We start from the raw sequence: 22,127 nt of genomic DNA, 5'->3' as shown, positions 1-22,127 counted from the left end.
TTCAGAGCCACCGTACAAGCGAAAGCCAAAATCCAAAATAGTGTCAGAGAATTTAATACACTTCATCTTGCAGCACAGAGCACTTTATGACAAACAAATTGCGGAATACAAAGATACAGAATATAAAGAACTGCTGTAGCCTATTTTTTTATGCCTGGCGCGCACCTTTCCGATGCCGCAGTTCGGTGTGTGTGTGTGTCTGTTGGTGTATCCATACCTCAGACAGTCTCTGTTCAGGATCAATTGGTTCACGGAAATTGGTGGTCTTCTTTTTAATATGTGGATTCAGTATCGCTAGCAAAGTATCAAACTGAAGCACTGACATCCTGAAATAAACTTTGAATCTCTCGGGATAATCCAAATCCAAATAACGCATGCAAAAATTTCGGACTCAGTGTGCAGAGACCTTAACTCAGCAAATACTCCACACAGAAACATGAGAGTTATCTCTATAGAAAGCCTGAAGCGTCTACTTTCAAATTAAGTAAGTCATATCGAAAACATTCTGTGATAAAGTAATCCGTATGAAACCGACACGATGTCCAGTCTGTCCAGTCTAAAGGTCTCTGCACTCTCAGTCCGAAATTTTCGCATGTGTTTTTTCGCAAGTCCAATCACTCCTTCATCGAGTAGTGCTGATCAGTGCTGCACCTGCCTGTGATGAGGAGATTGTGTATTAAAAAATTAATACTAGTGGAATTTAACATTTAAACAATGCAAAAATTGTGCCAATTTAAAGAATTTGAACTTTTCTGTTTTGCAAATCCTTTTTCTTGATTGATCTTAGGAAATATTTTAATATTTTGAGATGCTGGATTTTTGACTGCTCTGAGAGTAGGGCTGGGCGATTTGACCTAAAATCAAAACCTCGATTAATTGAACACTTTACCTCGATTATGATTATATTATGATTTTTTTTAATTATTATTCATTTTATTATTTTTTGCCCTCATGGTTCATTAAAGGGTTGTAGTGTAAAAAATATTCCACTATTAAATGTGGGCTATTATTTTCTAATGAAAGAGTGCATTTCTTATTTTTGTGATTTTAAAATAATAGAAGAAAACAAACTATTTATTTATGGTTATTTGATGAATATTTTGAACAACTAAAATCAAAGCTTACTTGAAATGATGTCACATTTCAATTTTACTTAAAAAAAAAAGTTAGTTTCCTAAAAAAATTGAAAATAATTTTCATTATTTGCAAACAAAATAAATGAATATTGCCACGTCAAAAGTAGAAAATAACCAGCGTTGCATGTGGGAAACAGTATCTCATGCAGTGTCTTCAGATGCATACATCAAATTTCAGCAAATGTAGCAGGTAATCTGGGCATTCCATGCATACAGAAAATTCACATACTATTCCCAGTATTCATAGCATACTGCAGTACAGGAGGAGTAGGATAGTATGGCATTGAGAACACAGCTGCCCCTGATATTCCCTGATTTTATTACATCTTAATGAATGTCTGACGGTGTTGACACAACTTTGAAACCTTATGAAACATGCATGTGTCAACGAAAAACAACCTTGCTTTGATAAGAGATATTATTAAGTGTTGCTTTTGATAAAACATGGTCTTTTTCATCATTAAAAAATATTTGTACCTATTTTATAGTATGTATTGAACCCCCACACTGTTTTAGATGTAGTGAGAAGACAATAAGTGTCATAGATTTCACATAATAATGATCAAATTCAACTGAGGGGGATAATTGTGTTAAATACATTATATTATTCCCCCATATCATTTACAATTGAAAATATTTTTTATTTTTAAACCTAATAGCAGTTACAATGGCTGGACATGTTTTGTCTCAAGAATCAGTGTTTAATCTGCGAAAGATAAATCTGAAAAAAGAAATAACGTTATAAAAATAGCAGCAGCAGCAAAACTTGATCAGTTCTCATCCATTCCTCTCACAGATAAACATTATTCCTCCAAACATCAAAACATTCATTCACACGAACACACAAACAGTGCTGTACTGGATGAAAGGAAGGCAGAAACATCCTGCATGAGGAAACAGTGTAAAGTGTATTTTAGTATTAAATATGAAGAGCTGCTCCTCAGAAGAGACTGAGAGGAGGGATCATCGAAAACATCTATAAAACAAACTTACATAGACTAACATCTGAATTCATTTAGATATGATAAAACTATTTGCTTGAAGTTGTTTTGTGTTTGATGAGAAATAAAACCAAACGCTGCAGAGGTAAATATCTGTATTTCCGCGCATGAGCAGGACTTTTATTTTGATCTGGTGGCCTGACGTCATCAGGCTGCGTCGCGCTTTTAGAGAGGTTTGTGTTCTTCATCTTTTAAAGTGTTTGAATGAATACAAACTGTCTGTTTTATAGCGTTTACAAGCGATTCAAAGTGATCGTTATTGAGTGTAAGACTGTGATATTTTCTCTAATATATTAATGAGCGTTATTTTGTGAGTAAAGCGCATCTCTGTGTATTTAAAGTACCTGAAAATCATATTTGAGTAAAAGTACAGAATCTTACCAGAAAATGACTTTGGTAGAAGTTTAGAATATTACTTGAGTAAATGTCTTAAAGTATGTGATATTTATTGTACGAAAAGTGTGTGTATATATATATATATATATATATATTAGGGATGCACGATATTGGAATTCTGCCGATATTCGATATGCCGATATTTTTCAACCCATTTTGGCCGATATCGATGCCGATACCGATATATTTCCTTTTGTTTGGAAACAACACCAAGTCTATCCTGTGCAGAAATTTTAAGCAAAATATTATTCATTTTGGTTAACTTATTTATTAGAATTAAATTTAAAAAAATAAAGGTTTTTTAACAGTACATTGAAGCTTTGAAAATAAATATAAATAAACTATAATCAATCGCTGCATTTTTTCCCCCAGAAAGATGCAGTGTTAACCCTAATATTTTATTTTAAGATTTAACATTTGTAGATGGTCTAAAACAAATGAGTTGTAAAAATTCTGAAAATCTTTTAGAGCTCATGATTTGTTTAAAAAATAAAACGTTACACATTAATGAATAAATCAGTATATATAAAATTATTTAATTTACAAGTGCCATGTTTGTGATTTTTTTTTCATGTAAGCTATAGCTTCTGACCATTAAATCAAAACATACTTATGTTATTACATCAATTACTGCTTTATTTAATCAGAAACACAGTCTAAATGTTATTTGTGTAGGCTATTTTACTTTTAATTTAATTAGAAGTAGGCCAACAGCGCCCCTACTATTAAAACTACTTACCGAACGGGCATTAGGACCTGGGGGAGGCTATCACTGCTGCCCCTGCTTGTGCTATAACTGTTTACTCTATCCCACACCGAACGCGTCATTCTGTACATGCCTTCACACATTAAATGCAGCGATCCAAAACAGTCAATCTATTCATGATTCAGACAAAACTTTGCTTCAAGAATGAGCCACATTGCTGACGTGATCTAATCGCTAACCCCTTACCCTTATCGGCAAGACATATCGGCATAATTTTGTATATCAGGCCGATGCCGATATTTACATTTAAAGTCATTATCGGCCGATTTCGATATCAGTCCGATAATATCGTGCATCCCTAATATATATATATATATAAACATACTTAAGTATTGAAAGTAAAAGTACAAGTAAATCAAAAATGAAAAAAAAGAAAATTAATGAATATATATATGTTTTAACGGCTGATTCATTCAAACGGCACCCATTCCTCAGAGATGCAAAACTGTGATCTTTGTTTGGAAATGTTTTTGTTGGCAAAATTGAGCAAAGCCAAGCAATATTGTGTCTAAAATGTAAGTCACTTGTTGCTTTAATGAACTTGTATAAAATGATTATTAAATGTTATCTGCAGAAAAACGGTACTCTTTGTGTGATATAGATTAAATTAACTATATTAAATTATATAAATATAAAAAGCATGGAAGTATTTTTGCCATCTACAATTTAGAATACCTGGAATTCTGAGTTTTAATAGACTAATAAATCAACGCGCGTTCACTCTGTGTGTGATTTGGTGATATATCCTACTTGATAATGTCAGATTGCACATCATTACACTTACCATATTATCGCAGAAGATATAATGTATATCACACACCCCAGACTCTACTTGAGTGGAAAATGAATCATCCGTGGTTGTGCTCATGAACAAAGGTGTTTTTAGGAGTCAAGCGCCAGACCACTGATTCATCAAACCTACTTTCTTGCAGTCCATGTTCCTCTGACTTCTGACTATTTTGTAGCAAGTAATGAATATGCTTCGAAATGTATCGGGGTAAAAGTATTCATTTTAATTAGGAAATGTAGAGGAGTAAAAGTAAAAGTTGGAGATATATTAAAGGTTCTATGCCACCAAATGTAAAGATTTCATACTTTTGATTATCCAGAGTTTAGTTGATACTGATAAGCGCTCGTCGTCACAGTTGTAAACGCGATGGCTTTCTTCTTCAATGAGGGAGTTTGGCGTCTTTGTTTCAAGGCGGAACATTAAAGAATGTGACACACTCGTCTCCTGGAAATCCTGTATAATTCAACCAATCCGATGATGACTTCAAATATTGAAAATAAATTTGGTGTTAGCAGGCTAGCCTACGTTTACATGATTATTATTATTATTTTACAGTGCACTGTTCAGTTTAAACAGCCTGTAGTCTGTGCCTTTCATCTTGACCACCATAACCCCGTGATATTATGCCAAGCACACAAAAGTTTAAATTAATTTGTTTTGGCTTGTTAGCTTCTTATATTTTTATTCTTGCTTTGTTCGGAGTTCTTTCTACCGTTAAATTTGTTGATGGAGTGAGGGGAAATAAAATATTTTTTTCATGTTTCTTCAATATTTTTGGCTGACTGCATTTTATTATGACATGAACAGGCTGTGCTTAACTGTGCGCGTGTCCGCGTGTGTGTTTGTTTCCTTGTAAAAGTGGAAACTTGCACTAGCCTACTCCTTCATTTGTGGTCATATAAGAGTAAGACATTATTCAAAACTATTCAAAATGTTTATTTTATTTGTGTACATTCACAATAAAAAAACAAAACGTACTTTTGTGAAATAAAGGAAAACTGCCGCTTTCTCAAGAGTGCATCACAAAAATGAACCGAAATTCTGCATATAGGCTGCTAATTGTTGCAGGTTGTTCTTTTGTTTTATTAATTTGTTAATTTAGAAATATATATTTTGCATATGGGCCTGTTTCTTTTATGTATAATAGCTTATGTTTTTCTCAGGTCACGTTCATGTTGTTTGTTGCTTTTTGCGTGTATAAAATGAATCCCTGGAAAACAAATTTAGGTATTTAGGTCAAGCCACCTATCAATTTAAATTGAATTGAATTGTAATTTAACAATCTTGTCGGTTAACGGTTAATATGACTTAACGACCGTTGGTTAGGAGAAATAAAATAACTGGAATGAACATTCATATGTTTATGATCATTGCTTGATTATCAACAGTGGCCTATCTATCTAGTCTATAACAAAGTACCAAAAAACACTCATGACACTTAATAAAAATTATTTTATGTAGGCCTATACAATTTCATATAGGATTTTTTTTGTTTTGTTTGTTTCAAATGGATGAAGAACAGCTAGCCTAGCCTATAATTTACGCAAAAGGATAAATTATGTATGGAAACAGCTCAAGGGCAACATTTTTATGCGATACACCAAAACTTACGCGACAATTCGGTTTTTTAGGGATGATGTCATGACCACCATTCACACCATTTTATCGGTAAAAGGCCAGTTGCATGGAAACAGGCTGTAGACAGCAAATTTCGCAACGTTTTTTTTAACGCATATCTCTTTGTCGATAACAAAACAGCGCAAAATCTGGATGGAAACTTGATTACTGATGGCAGAGTAGAACTGTTTCAGCAGCTCCTGTGGAAAGTTGGTGAAGGAAGTACAACCTCTGCTGGGCCTTTTTAACAATGGAGTTAATGTGAATGTCCCACTTCAGGTCCTGAGAGATGGTGGTGCCCAGGAATCTGAATGACTCCACTGCAGTCACAGTGCTGTTCATGATGGTGAGTGGGGGGAGAGCAGGGGGGTTTCTCCTGAAGTCCACGATCATCTCCACAGTTTTCAGCATGTTAAGCTCCAGGTTGTTGAGACTGCACCAGACAGCCAGCTCCTTAACCTCCTGTCTAATATATATGTGTGCAGTGTGCATGTATATCTATATATATATTAGGGCTGGTAATTATTATGAATTTTTGAAAATGACCTTTCATACAGTGTGTAACTCAGCTCCAAGTGAATGAAAACATCCTGCAAAGTTTTAAATCTGAAAGTGCACCATGTATAAAGTTATTGTCTCTCAAAAGAAAGAGTCGATAAGAGTTTTTAAAACAAATCTTGAGCCGTTTCATCATTAACAATAGCTGTTTTCCCAGTAACGCTGTACACAAAGCAGCACTGCACTCTGCTTTAAATGAAATTGACCAGTCGGATCAATCACTGCAGATTAGCGTCACACAAAGGAGGGGTTTGGAAAAATTAATTGTTGAGCGAACCGTTTTGGAGTTGCTGAGCAAATAAGATAAAAATAAATGCATATAAGAAAATGAAAGTGTTTTTTGATCTTACATGCATGTCAACCTGTTGTTTGGGACTCCCAAAACCAAAATATGAACCTTTCATAACCCATAATAGGGGCACTTTAACGCGTTAATTAGATTAATTAATTACAGTGAAAAATGACACGTTAAAATTGTAAAGGGTTCACAAACATTCAAGCTGTGTGTGTTTAATAATAACTGACCACTGGTGTAAGAGGAGCCTGCGCATCACTGCAGCATGGTTATGTTTGTGGATAATACCAATAAAAATCTCGCAATGCTGAAAAATACATCTTGATATTTATTTTTGAATCCTGCAAGTAGTCCTAAAGCCTACATTTACAATAATAAAAGTCTGAATGCATAAATATGTCAGCCTACTTTTAAAAGCATTTTACTATTAAATGCATCCAATTCTAACCCCCCTGGAGCCAATAAGCCTGCTCTTCTCACCTTTATTCATAGGGTGGGGGAGGTGGAAGGTGGTTTGGCCAGTTTACAATGCACCATACGTGAAACGTAATATATACGAAAAGGTTAATATAGGTAAATGTGAATAGCTATAATTTGATGCTGGAAATACTAGTGCTTAGGTGCTTTTTATTGATGTAAGTTTTATGATTATTGTCCGTTTCCGCACACAAAACTAACATTTACGTCAATGTTCACATTTTTTTTCTTGCTGAGCAAAACTTTTCTCTATTGGGCGGACATTTCAGGCACCTGAGCAAAACCATTCTTTATACCAGACCTGTACAGCGCGCACAAAAAACTGTGTAACTTTGAACTTTAATGTGCTATTTATATTTGATTTGACCCTTGATGTAACTAAATGATGTACATTTTAGGCTATTTGAGAAAACATTTTTTCAGTATGTAGCGCCCTCTAGCGTGTCTAGCTATTAGTGTGGAGTGCGCTCCCCGAATTCCTATGTAGCGAGAGATCTCTCTCTCTAATATTAATTAATGCTTTACTATAATTCCCTGATTATTATTTAGTTGTTAGCGGTTACCTTAATAGTAATTTTTAACTGAATGCAAAATGGCAATAACGTGTCTGTATAGCTAAATGAAAGTGAAACACTAATTGTATGCAGCTATCAATACTATAAGCGCAATAAGCATCAATTGAAATGTCACTTATAGGCTATCTTAATCAGCGCTAATAAACACTTTCACTTTAAACCAGGCTACTGTTAACTCAATAATATTATCTGACTTTAAGTAGGCCTATCAAAATTATCAATATCACAAACCCAATGTAATGAAAATCTTCAACAGAAATACGTTTACACCATTTACTGAAAATATAGTATTTACATATACACGGTTCAAATATCAAAAGTAAAATTCAAATGAAACACAATTCAGTCCAATGACCAGTTATACCAACCCACTCAATTCCCCAAAATTAAAGCTAAGCCGGCAAATGACTAAGTGGCCACTCAATGAAATAAAATAAATACCCAAACAGTCAGAGGAGGACACGTTGCAGGCCTGTAGCGTGGCTTGGGGAGCGGAGAGACCTTAAAAGCACAATGGTTGCTTCGCGCAGTGGCGCAGCGAACAAAACAATGGCTGTAGTAGTGCTGGTAGTCGTCGCGTTGCCGCGGCAACGCGGGTACTGGCGATGCTGGTGGTTGAAAACGTCGTCCGACAGCTAAGCAGGGAATGGCTCTGTAGATAAGTGTTTTTCAGACGATGCATAAAGGGCAACCGAGCCGGCTACTCACTGGCAAAGTCCTTGCAGCTAAATCGTGCTGACTAGCCGTCCACTCTGTCTCCTTGTTGAAAACTCTAACCGAGTTTTTATAAACCATCAACCATTACACTGTAAACTTAGTCAAATGTCTGTAACTCACTCTTCGTGCAGTCTACAATTACATTTACTATACACGCATTAACTTTTGGTGTTTACCAATTTCTAACGTGGCAGTCACAGCGCAATTCTCAGTCATGTCTTCCTCTCTCCTTTTTTTCCCGGTCTCGTTCTCCCAACGTTATCTTTTTGCAGGTTTTTCACTTGTTTTCTTAACACAGCTACCTCACTATCACCACCTGTCTTGGGCGTGGGCATCTTTGTCCTTGACACAGGCCCTTTGCTATCTGCTACCACCTGGCTAGGCAAAGTACTCAGGGCAGTGAACATTGACTTGAGTTCTTGAATTTCGGTTCTCAAACGCTCAACATCATCCTGTCTGCTGTCGGTAGCAGGATTTGTGTGAACTCTCTGGACAGAGGTGTTCAGCCTCATCCTTGATGACTCATACTCTTCTTCACTTCTGATCTCACTCAGCAGTGTCAAGAATGATGGAGGGTTTTCCTTCCTTTCCCTGAGTTTGAGCTGGACAAGCATCATATCGGAGTGGACAGCACCTCTCAGCAGCTGCTCCACTCGAGCACGGTCAGCACGGCCTGTAGGGAGACCTCCACGACGAACTACCCTGGTCAACGACAACTCTACGCGCCTCAGAAAGTCAGACAACTTTTCCTTTGGCTGCTGCTGTAGCAACCTAAAGGCAAAATACAGGTCTTCACCTGTCTCGGCAGACCCAAAAGCACTCTCAATGGCTTCTAAGCACAGAGCAGGACTAACTTCTGGATCAGTAGTCCGCACAGCCTTTACTACAGCTAACGCAGGACCTTTCAGACTTTCCATGATACGTCGTCGTTTCTCCTTAGTGGAACACTCGCTCTCCTCGACCATCAGGCGTGCATGTTCTAACCAATGCTCAAGAGACTCTTCTCCAACTGGAGTTGGCAAAGTACCGGAGAATACTCTCAGACGACGGTAACTGCTGTTCTCACCTGATGGTTTCCCCATCTTATCTAGCAAATCACCCACCGCACGAATAATAGACTCTGCCGAGCCACCCTCTGGCAGGTCTCCCGGCAAACTCTTTAACGGACTCGGAGGAGCAGGACTTTCCGAAGCAATAACAATCATCCATTTTTTTGTCTGGCCCTCTGGCAACAGGTCAGGAGGGACTTTGGAGGGGTCCACCGTCTCTTTGCACTCGCATAACACTCTGTGACTATCCAGCCTCAGACTAACTGTCCGTCCTCTCACTCGCACTCGGCCTAAGGCTTTGATAGTTCCTAGGGCTTCTTCAATCTGGGCATTTGCAACATCTTCAGAAATCAGTACCATGAGGGAATGGGCATCATCCAACTCTTCTCTTCTGCACCAGTCTTTGAGCTCTTGAACTAAGTCTGCAGCGCTACACTTAGCTTCCATTTTCTTTTAGGGTTTTAGCTTAAACTATTTGAATTATTTTTTGAGAAACTAACAAAAATTTAACTGCTACTGCTAACGGCTATTAGTATCAAACTACAAACTAGTTAATTGCATTAATTAAAATCCCGGACGAGCCCCCATTTTATGTAGCGCCCTCTAGCGTGTCTAGCTATTAGTGTGGAGTGCGCTCCCCGAATTCCTATGTAGCGAGAGATCTCTCTCTCTAATATTAATTAATGCTTTACTATAATTCCCTGATTATTATTTAAACATTTTTTAACAAACATGAAATGTACATTTAAAAGAAAATAACCAAAATAAAAACAGTGCTTTTTAGGAAATACCCCAAAATTCCCATAGGGCTACAAGTATAATACACTGCCATTCAAACGTTTGGGATCAGTACAAGTTATAGGCTCATCAAGGCTGTATCTATTTGATAAAAAAATGCTAAATATTATTTCACAAAATAATACTGTGAAATATTATTGCAATTTAAAATAAAAGTTTTCTATTTTAATATGCTTAAAAATATAAATTTATTCCTGTGAAGCAAAGCTGAATTTTCAGTGTCACATGATCCTTCAGAAATCATTCTAATATGCTGATTTATAATCAATGTTGGAAAAATGTGTGCTGCTTTAATATTTTTTGGGACCTGCGATATTTTTCAGGATTCTTTGAGAAATAAAAAGTTGAAAAGAACCGTGTTTATTCAAAATATAAATTTAGTATTTTCTTTCCTGCCTGCGACCGGCTCCACGACGCTGCCTGGTGGAAGGCTGCTGCGGGGGCGGCCACAGGGGGGCGCCCACGGCGACGAGCAGGCTGAGGGGCTGCTGCCGGGGTGTAAGAAAATATCGATACATGTGAGAATCGCGATATTTTGTTTGGCGATACTCGATTCTCCAAAACGGAATATATAAAAAAAAAATCATAGAAGATTCATGGCAGTTGTTTTGTTTTGAGTTCATATCCTGACCGCTAGATATCAGTCTTCATCTCTGAACTTAAACAGTGACAGGAAATACTAGCATCAGGGCACTCCACTAATGTTAGCGTTAATATAGTTCGCTGCCAGTAATGGAGGATGAAAGAATTGTTCCAGTTCTAGTTTCAGTATACAAAGCTGAAGTGTGGCGTCATTTGGGCTTTTGTGATAATGTCCGCCCCGGGACTGCAGCGCGAGCGCAACCTCGATTCTGCCGCCTGCCGCGTCCCGTGTTGAAGAGTCTTTGCGCGGGGTGCGGTGGACGGTAGAGTCGCCGCGCAGCTGCAGCTTTCTCTCGTAATTCGAGGGTGTTTTGTGCAGTTGGGGCGGTGCTTGCGTCGCGGTCTCGGAGATTCCACGCGGAACATAAATACAAACATTGTATGTCACAAGTGTAAATGTAAACTGTTAACCTTTAAAGTAGAGTCTATAAATATATATTTTTTCTTTTTATAAAATACATTTTATGCATACATTTAACTAAAGAATCATGCAAACACTTGAATATTTCCCCCTTTACTCGTTCGTACTGCACAACAGGTGGTTCAATAATGTTGAATGTTATAGGGACTGATTATTGCAAATGCAGATCCCAGTGTGTTGGTAAAACTATTTTTATTTATTTATTTTTTGCTAAGGTTTGCATATGGTGGCGTGTTCTTAATGACAGCTTACCTAAAAAATATATATCCTATTCCTAAAATAAGAAATATCGCAATATATCGCCTTGCTTACAGTATCGCAATGTATCACAATATATCATATTGCAACCCTTGTATTGTGATACGTATCGTATCGCCAGATTCTTGCCAATACACAGCCCTAGGGTGGAAGGAGTAGGTTTCCTCTGGCGCATGATGTGCTTAATCACCTCAGTCTACTTCTGTGCCGCTGAGAACTGCTGCTTCTTGCCGGGACGAATGCCGGTTCGCGGAGTCTATTACGCAACTCCGAGATGGTCATGTCCCCACAAGAAGAACATGAACCATCCACGAAAGCCCCCTCAGCGTGCTGAATGCCCAGACACGTGAGGCAGCGATCCTTGTCCTGAGGCACCAGGAAACGACCACACCCAGAAACACAGGTGATAAGACATCTTTAAAAAGACGCAATCACCCGTGTTGCTCTTTCAGAGAAATGCTCTTTTAGTGCTGAAGCACGCAGGGGAGCTGGCCACCGCACACTCCTAGTGTGGCTGTCAGCAGGAAGACTATCTTTCTCTCCTGTCCAACGTGACCACCGCTGCTGCACCTTAACGCCCGCACTCGCTCGCAAAACACTCTCTGGAAGGGGAGAGCAGTAGCTTCACCACTACCGCTCGGCTCCGAAGCGAAAGGATGAATTAATGCGGTGCACCTGCTGCCTCTTATACTCGTGCTGTGATCAGCGGCAGCTGGATGCAATGATCGCATGTCAATGTCCATTGGCTCATTTAGTCTGGCGAGATCCCAATTTCATCGGTCATCCAACGTGACTCGGAGTGACCAACTGAAAGGGAACTGCAGACACTTGGCAAAAATATGTAAAAGCCTTAATACGATTCATAAATATAATATCTTTTCTATCAATAAAATCTTTTTAAAATGATTGAAACTTACCATTGAACCGGGAGCTACCACGCTAACAATTTCCCATTCCAAAGTTAAAAGAGCCGTAGAGAATTGTGGGGAATACACCACATATTGAGTTAAATGTTTAACACTGGAAAACAACTCTTTACAGATGCTGTTTTACACTGGTCAATCAAAAGGTACTGCAGTTTTAACACTGAGCAACACAAAACAATTAACTACATTTAACACTGGTAAATTTACTGTGCAGAAAATATTCCTTTGTGTCTATTGTACATGTTTTTTTGTTTTTTTTTCAGATTTCAAACAAATTCTTTCACGTCATTATGGGGTAATGTTTGTGGAATTTTAAAGAAAATAATGAATTTAATCCATTTTGGAATAAGGCTGTAATGTAACAAAATGTGGAAAAAACAAAGTGATGATCAGATGATCTTGTTTCTCAGAGTCTGAGGGTCCATGTACGAATTTCATATATAGAGACTATCCTATATTAAAGAATATGGTAATAAACAAAATATATAATTATATATGTCATAGTAACAAACATGTTACTAAAGCAGAGCAAATCACATAATTCTCTTATTTTAAAGGTGGTAAAAAACTGTAATTATACATAACATACTGTATAAAAATAAAACACTTTACATTATATATGGGTCAGTGATGTTCATACCTCGAATGAAATGTTTACAAAATGTACCTAAGTTAGGAAATTAAGTCCTGCTTTGAGCTCTTCTAACTCACAAGAGTAAAATGTCAGTTTGAGTTGGGCGAGCTGACACACACACACACACACATTGGTTTTTATGTTTTCTGGGGACGTTCCATATGTAATCGTAATGATTTTGTACTGTACGCCTACCAAAATTCTGCATACACCCCTTTTTTAATAAAATATTGTTTGCAAGCTATCTTAATTATGAGGACTCAGGAAATTTCATCATAAACCACATTGACGTTGTTATATCAGGTAATACCCACATCATTTAAATATGTGTTCTGATAAATCATATAAACACACATACATAAACATTCATGCTGCTCACATATTATTATTATAGCACAGCATAATCAGACTTTAGCCATTAATATGCTTTTAAGATTCTGAAAAACACCAATGTCAGGGACATGACAATTTCTACAGGGGACCCCAAAACCCCTCACACTCAAGAGGGTTAAAGAAGGTGGTAATACATACAGTATATAATTATACATGACAGTATGTTACAAAGGTAATCAGAGACCGAATCAGACTAAGATTTGATCAGAACATAGAAACATGAGGAGCTGAAATTCCACAGAGAGGCCCCAAGAAAACAGGACGACGTCATAAATCAGATTCCTAGCTCCAACTAGTCTAAGCAAGCAAACTAACCAACTCTTTCACAAAACAGCTTGCAACATTGAGGCAAAAGAACACTTATTGATCATTCCAATTCAGGAAGGAGACTGTCAAATTTGGGGGCAAGTAATCAAGACTGATGGTCAAAGAGATGGCCATCACATGGGTTCCACGCTGGAAGTCACGAGCTTCCTTAGACTGACTTCTCCCCCACATAAAAGACAGACCAAACTGAAATTCCATTGTCTAAAGAACATGCCTTCGTTCTCCATAGAACTACACAGAGACTTTCTTTTTCATATGTGCACAAAATCATCCGAAAAGGACATTTCTATGCAGAACCCCATATTATGTTTGTAACCCACACATTAGACTATCATGTTTTAATCAAATATTATGTATGTCTTTTTAATCATTATTGAATAGCTGAAGGATTCATATGTATGGTATGTATGAGTTTGAAAAATCATGCTTTAAATGTTTCTTCCAATCAATTCTTTGTCAAATGTATCATAGTCTTGTTATAGAAACCATGCTCAAAAGTATACTTTGCAAGAGCCTGTAAAGTTCGGACACGTGACTGATCAGATAACATGTTGTAGCGAATTTCATGTGATGAACTCTGCTAATAAAAGAGGTCTTCCCCTTTAAATTTTCCTTATTGGAATATGACGTCATTTTTAGAGAGGAAATAAATGTCCGGTGTTGTTAGCGTTTCACATGTTCAGTTCAACGTCCTCTAAGTCTTTCTCTGTTCTTCTGCTGAAGCCGAATTATGAGTGTTTGAATCTCCCGCTGAATCTGTTGAAGTTTTCGGAGTGCTTGTTTCTCCTGTTGATGCCATATTGGGAGTGATTCGAGTCTGCCGCTGAAGTCGTGTTCGGAGTGCTTATTTCTCCCGTTGATGATGTGTTTGGAGAGAAGTTATGCCGCTAACATGATTTAAAACGGAGATTGAAGATAAGTCAAGCATGTTAGGGAAAGTGTAAGTGCAATTCTCCTTTTTTATTGTTTATTTTTAAAGGAGGAAATTGATGGTTATTTCTGTGCTAATTGTATTTCCCTTGTTTGTGTTTAGGGGTGGGTTTTTGTTTCTTTATTTGGAATTGGATACCGTTTTGAATTACGAATGCTCAACGGACATTTCGTAACGCGTTTGGTGATTTACACTATGAACGATGTAAGGTCGGCCAACATTTATCACCATATTTGCGGATTCAAGGTATGGACAATACATGAGTGAAAATCACATTGCTAAATACGTTTTGAATGGACTGGGAGCTATGAATTTACATATTACACGCCTTTCAGTGAAGTTGTATTTTTGTGTTTGTTTTTTTGTCTTTTTTGATATGTTTGGATTTATTGTATTGTTGAATTCAGAGAAGATATTGTGAATGTGTAATGTATTTCATGAAACTGTGAATATATGTTATTTTCACCTGCTTGGTTGGTTGATGAAGGGTCATTTGAATTAATAACATAACACGGGATTATAAATAGGATATGATAGGGATCTTATAAATGGATATAAAATGTATTAGATTCCTTTGGGACGTTTTGTTTTTTTTAATTACTACTAAATTGTCTGGATAGTTACCAGGCTGGCACCTCAAATTAAAATCGTCATAATGTGGATTTATTGATTGGGTGGAGGAACAGAGCAACACCCCGAGCTAAGATCATTTCTAATTGGTTAAGACAAGCATTGGGATGTGTCCAGAAGCCGAGTTTAAAAACTCTGGATCAAGTTCTCTCTCGGTTCTCTCCGTTTTTGCTTCAACTTTTGCCACCGTGTTTTGATGCTGCCTTTTAGCGCTCTCTGAGCGTGCTCTGGCCTACATGCCAGCGGCTACTTGACACCACGATGAGAAGAAAACCCACCTAGTCTCTTTACATCCCTTTATTCTTTTACTTTATTTTATTTTCCTTTCCGAGTTCAACTCGAGTCTGTGACCGCCTCAAAACTTCTACCAGCCACAACTCCGCATCCTCAGCCAACGCTCAACCATTGGCTTCCCAAGACGTCACTTCACGACTACTGAACTCTTAGCCAATCAGCAACTTCGGGGAACCCCCTTTCCTGCAAGGACGACACAAAAGGGATTCCCTTAGCAACAAGCAAGTAACCTCCAAATTCTAACTGAATTGGTGCATTTTATATCAATGTTAGCCTCATTGAGAAACTCAATGCGAGGGTTAATTAAGTGATTGATGGTTGTTCAGGTCTATGCAATTGCACATATTTCTGTAAACTTGGGATTTCACATTTTCATTCTCTTAAACTCATCCTTTCCTCACTATATCTCTTTCTGCAACGTGTGAATGCTTGTGTTCATGTGTTAGATTAGTTTGTCTTAGGTTTATCAAATAAAATCTGATTTATATTGAAAAGAGAAGTATCTTGTGTTTTGTGCTTACAAGTTAATGTCTTAATCTGCCGATCTCAGTGATCAGTCGTAAAACAGTGAGTCTGTTCAAATTCCCTATAAAATCATAAATCATTCCCTTTGAGCTAAATTAAACTATTTGCTTTAAGTTATATATTACGTTTTACGTTACAGCATTTAAGTTTATTGAAACTTATAAAACACAATTAACTTCTTTTAAAGATGTAAATAAATCGCTTTGATTACATATAACATACTATATAAAAATAAACCGTTAGAAGTCTTCGGCGATAATAAAATGTCTTACATAAAAAATTTTAAGTTGTAAACAATATTAAATATAAACACAACTCACAGCTCCTCTTTGGGGCAATCTCCAATGTGAAACTGAAGGTCTGCTTCAGACCCTCACAGACAAGTGGAGGGTGAGGGTCTAGTTACTGACCAGATGATCTGAGATGTTATGGCCATGTAAATAATGATTTCAAAGCCTAATCTTAAGACTTTAAATAAACATTTGGTAGAATCCTGTGGTTTTTGCTAAAATGTCAACTAAAGTATAATTTATATTAGATTTATTCCACATCAAACACTTCAGCATCTTTAAAAATGTCTTATTTTAAGTATCATCTTCACTGTTTTAATCCCCTCACACACGTGATAAAACATGCCGCCAAAGTCTGTGTCAGGGTTTTACGCGGAGACGAAGGATACGGGGAGTTCTTCAGAATTCAAATCTTTAATTTCTAACATCGAAGACATCTATTCCAGAATGACATTTAACGGCAGACAGGAAACAAGGGGCAGAAAACACTATAAATAGAACTAATGTGGGGCAAACGAGACACACCTGGAACATAATCAAAACACGGTTGGGACTAAATGAACAGAATGGAGACCAAACGAGAACAGGAAAAAACTAATAAGGACATGGAAACATGGGGGGGTGGGCACCCTGGAGGCCGGTGCAGGGCAGGAACAGGGAGGAGCCAAGGAAGGCCTCTAGGGTGGATTAGGCAGGCAGACCCGGGGGGCCATGGCGGGTCAGGGGTCTCGGGCGGCCATGGCGGATCAGGGGATTCAGGGAGCCATGGCGGGTCAGGGTCCGTGACCTTCGGCCCAGCCACTATGGCCATGGCAATATGTCCCCCCAAAAATATTTTCTTGGGGAAATCACAGGCTAGGGGGTGCTCTGGAAGCGCGGACTCTTGGGGGCGCTCAGGCAGCGCAGACTCTTGGGGCCGCTCGGGCAGCGCGGACTCTGGAGGGCCTGGCCCTGGAGAGGCGGGCACTGACGAGGAGCGGGCACAGGAGGGCGCTTGCGAGGAGCGGCTCCAACACATACCCTCGTATACCACCAGTAGTTCCAGAGGCTGGCTAACTTGAATTAGCCGCGGACGGCGGTGGGCCGAAAATGGTGAGGAATCAGCCCAGAACTACACGGGAGGATCTTGTCAATGACCTGGCAGCTGGGACCATAGTCACCAAGAAACCAATTATTAACACACTACGCCGTGAAGGACTGAAATACATCAAAAGATTACAATAATACCATAGATTCCAACAACACAGCAAGCTTAATTTCATGAAATACAACCTGGATATTTATTGTAAATATATTGTATATATTGCTTTTGAGTATATTGCTTTGATAGCAGGAACACTTATAATTTGTTCTTTTTGGAATCCTTAAGCAAGATTTGAGTCTCTTTGTCTGTTAATAAGAAGAAAAGGTGCGTTTCCTTTGGAATGTGAGGAGGAGAGAGGAGAAGCTGTCCGGGGTCATGAGTGTCCCGTTGGGCATGTATCTGTGAGACTTCAACGCCCAGTCTCATCATAAAAACATCTCTCCTGGTTGATACAATCATTGAATTACATGTTAAGCAGTCAGGAGGTCGTGTTCAGATCCAGAGGTCTTTGTCCTGTTTCTGGCTGAATTATGTTTAAGTGATAAGAAAGCCACAGTAAAGTCCTGTTCTGGAATACGTCCAGATTTTTCCACACATATCTCCTTTGTTTTAGGGGTCTCGTGAGACGTTAAGGAGAGCAGAGCAGGATGCTTGGGCACGGTGCTGGTCGTTAATTAATTTTACAGCCACAGATAGAGAAAAGAGCACATTTCTCTGGAATGCGCTGTCCTGTTAATAGGTGTGTGTGTTCTTGTTTTGACAAAGTTCTACATTGACTTCAGTTAAATATAGTGCAGTGTTTTTCAGCTCTATATTTATCAGCAGGTTAAACTGAGCTGCAGGTGTTCAGTGAATGAGATGCAGGCTTTTCAGGTGAAATACAGCACACTAAAGCAGTGCAGCTGTTCTGTGGATTCACTATAGAGTGTTCGTCCTGGTTGTGATTCCAACTCTGATGTCTACAACAGCAGCGAACAGACTTCATCATATTACGAACATCAGGTCTCATGAACAAGTACAGCACACAGTCAGCAAGTGGATTCACATACATGAGCAATTCTGCACAGGTGAGACATTTCTTAACAAAACTGTCATTGGGGAAAAAAACTTCAACTAATAACATAATCACAAAAGGCAGAATGAGAAATGTGTAAGTCAACAGCACCAGGAACAAACTGCCCAAAATTAATTTGCGCTGAAGAGCAGTCAGTGATATTGAGCGAGAAAGACCTCGCCAAGTGCCAGCAAAACAGAGAATGATGATGGGGTAGGGAATTAAACACACTATACACCAGTCTATATCTTCAAAAATTATACAAGGGGGTTTCACTTTTGCAATGGTCAGAGGCACAAACCAGACAATCACAGAAATAAAACAGGAGAGTTTGAGTGAATGGTGAGATTTGGACCAGATAGGATGAGAAACCAGAAGATACCGTTCAAAAGCAATACATGCCATAAAATACAGACCCACAATCAGAGAATAGTCATATGCACTAAATAGTATCTGTGTCCATGAGGATGCTGTTCCTATTAACATACAAATAACCTGTATGAGATCTGAAAGTATCAAATGACTAACAAAAACTGAAGCAGCAGGCCGAGACTTGATGAGGAAACACAAAGCAATCAGAGTTAAGATCATGACTGGAATCTCAATGACTGAAAGAACACAGACAAATACAGATTCTGCATAATCTTTTTTCATTAGTAATTTCCTCAACTCCCAATAAAGTAACTCATCATCTGATGCAGTTGAGTCATTGATGCTGGTGTTATGTTGTTCCATTGTTTCACAAATTCCTGAGAGGAAGCAGTAAATAACAAACCAGTCATTAGTTTTAATATGTAAGAAATGCTTCAATTTCTCAATGTAAAAATGCATTATTTGTAAACCAGATGGCCTGACATGTTTCTTCTGTCTAAATGGGTCATGTTTGATGTTACAGGGATAGTTCACTCAGAAATGAACACCGTGTCATCATTTACTCACCTCATGTTGTTTCAAACCTGAAAGATTTTCATCTTCTGAACACAAATGAAGATATTTTGAATGAATTCTGAGATTTCTGTTCTTCTGACAGTCAACACAACAGCCAGTTTGACGATTAAAAAAAACTTCATTAAATGGAGAATTAAATGTATCTTCAGTTGTGTTCTGAATGTGAAGAAAGTCTTACAGGTTTGGAGCGACATGACGGTGAATGAATGACAGGATTTTCATTTTTAGGTGAAATATCCCTATAAAATGTTCAAAATACATTATACATTAAAAACCACATACATTATAAAAGGATAAATGTTAACTTAAAATGTTTTATTTCAACATTGTTGTTCTGAATATTCAGTATCACAGCACAACTGCTAGTGTGATATTGCTTTAATAAAACAGTTCAATAAACAAGCAATAAATACTGAACAACTTACATTAATGCCAGAACTTGTCCAGTTGGTTTGTTTGTTTTTCCACAGAGAAGTTGAGCGTTATATTCTCCACTGCAGTGTTTGAAGCACTCTTTACTCACTCAGGATCCACTCCACACCGTAAAAACACTGCAAACGCTGTTGATCTGATGGAGAACATAGTTCAGATACAAACTAAAGGGAATCAAGTTTTAGTCCATTTAGTAGGCAAGTTTAACTGTGTCATTTCTGATGGAAATAGTGAGATCTTACTGTGATGTAAGGATCAAGACGACTGGGGAAGCTGCAGTGAATGCTGTTTATCGAGTAACAGTTGTAACATACGCTTAAATAAGACGAGAGCGGTGAGTAGCAGGCGGATCACTGATGTGAGAGCTTTATCTGATATAGAGGTCACACCTCTGGGAGTCAAAGAGCCAATGGTGTCTTGAACTTTTGGAGGGAACGTTTTCCGACTCTTTGTCCCTGGTAATTTGCATAGGTAATTCAGCTGGGTTAATGCACAAACTAGTCTTAGGACACTAATATGTTGCATAGGTATCAACATGTAATGTTCACTCTCAATAAGATCATCCGAAGAGGAATTGATAGAGGCCAAACATGGTATGAGTGAGGGGATATTAACTAGTGATCTATCGTAAGCATGCAGAAAACAGTATACAATACACAAGAACATATACAGGAACAGTAATAATATACACAATGAGTTGAGTTGCTCTGCCCGCATTCCTTTGAGCAATAAAACTAGTGTTATCAGATCGGTTACCATGGATCCAGAGGCCTGTTCTGCCTTTCTTAGGTGCTAATGCATTTCGGGGTAAGGGTCCATACACCCACATAGTTGGCCCTTTGGTTGGGTGAGGGGGCATATAGATTATTTGTTAAATATAACAAATAGTTGTGTGTCTGATCGGTCCAAACGCTACATGTTTGTTTTATTGTTGGCCACGGAGTAATACCAACAGAACTGATAAGACACACTAAATTCGACTATGACGCTGGACGACTAGTAGATAAAGTGTAAGTTTTAAATTTTGAATCAGTTCAATCAAATCGAACTGGATCATAAGATTCAATTCCCTAAGAAGCTGAAAATTTGAGTTAATTTCTTACATCAAAAAGTAAACCAAAGGCGTTCAACTGCAGAAGCTGATATTTGTGAAGCACCACATCAGTCCTTAAGTCTGCTTCAGCTCCAGCTTTGGTTTAATCAGACTCTGGTTAATCATGCAGTCCTGGGGCCTCATGTATATACGTTGCATATGCACAAACTAGGCAAAGAAATGTGCGTACGCTGTTTTCCAAGCACATATCTGGATTTATAAAACATAAACTTGGCATAAATATGTGTGCAACGTACAGATGCTCTTGACTGTGCGTACGCACTCTTTTTCCCGGAGTGATGAAGTAAACAATGATTTTAAACTGTTTTCATTTCAATATATATATTTAATGAGTGCTATAATAATTCATATATTTAGCCTAAACTAAACAGCAGATCTCATGTTATGAGAATTGTTTTAGCCAGAACAATGATCAATGATGCACACTTACTTCAATATTATGGCGGACACTGCTGGATTCGCTGGTCGAACGGTCCATTGTCCGGTTTGAATAATAGCTACTGTACAACCGCGCTAAGATTTGCCTGTTTTCTTTTTAAAACACTTTGTCAGTGACACGTGAGTCAGACAATTGTATTTACACTGCAATAAAATTAATGTGGCACAAAATGCATTTAGTCCGTATCTAATATTTCCTTAACATCTTTGACGGTGTTAACATGGTGTCACGTGGATGGGAATATGCATGGAAATGTTATGCAGATGAGGTTATGCATCGTAAAACGAGGCGTTGTAAACTCATATATGGTGATTTCTGGGAGGAGACGGGGTGGAGATGCAGGTACGCACAATCTTCTCCTGACTGGGTTTTATAAAGGGATTTTAGCGCATGTTCTGGTGTACGCATGCTTTTATAAATCTGATTTGTAACAAGTAATCTTTTGGTTATTTATAACATTTTATTAGAAAAGATTTTCACGGCATGATTTCGGCAAAAATGTAGCTCATCAGAATCATGGGCTCGAATCGATCTCATAGCCCATGAACATGACAAAAATGTTGGTCTCTATGATAATTGCAATGCAGTTTGCTTTGGATAAAGTAAATGT

The 22,127-nt window shown here is 38.0% G+C and overlaps 1 protein-coding gene across 1 annotated transcript; it reads right to left on the bottom strand.

Annotated features, from left to right (window-relative positions):
* Nucleotides 1–8,540: 8,540 nt before the first annotated feature.
* LOC306861551 (paraneoplastic antigen Ma1 homolog) lies at nucleotides 8,541–9,824 on the bottom strand (the record flags this gene model as incomplete). The annotated part of the gene is made up of 1 exon (XM_079403886.1): nucleotides 8,541–9,824. The coding sequence occupies one exon, from the start codon at nucleotides 9,822–9,824 to the stop codon at nucleotides 8,541–8,543; it is 1,284 nt and encodes a 427-aa protein (XP_079260012.1).
* Nucleotides 9,825–22,127: the final 12,303 nt, after the last annotated feature.

The sequence above is a fragment of the Barbus barbus genome, assembly GCF_936440315.1.
Source record: "Barbus barbus genome assembly, chromosome: 4".
In the NCBI taxonomy this organism is placed as follows: domain Eukaryota; kingdom Metazoa; phylum Chordata; class Actinopteri; order Cypriniformes; family Cyprinidae; genus Barbus; species Barbus barbus.
The sequence above is the reverse complement of the archived record's forward strand: the minus strand, read 5'-3'. Positions and strand labels throughout refer to the sequence as shown.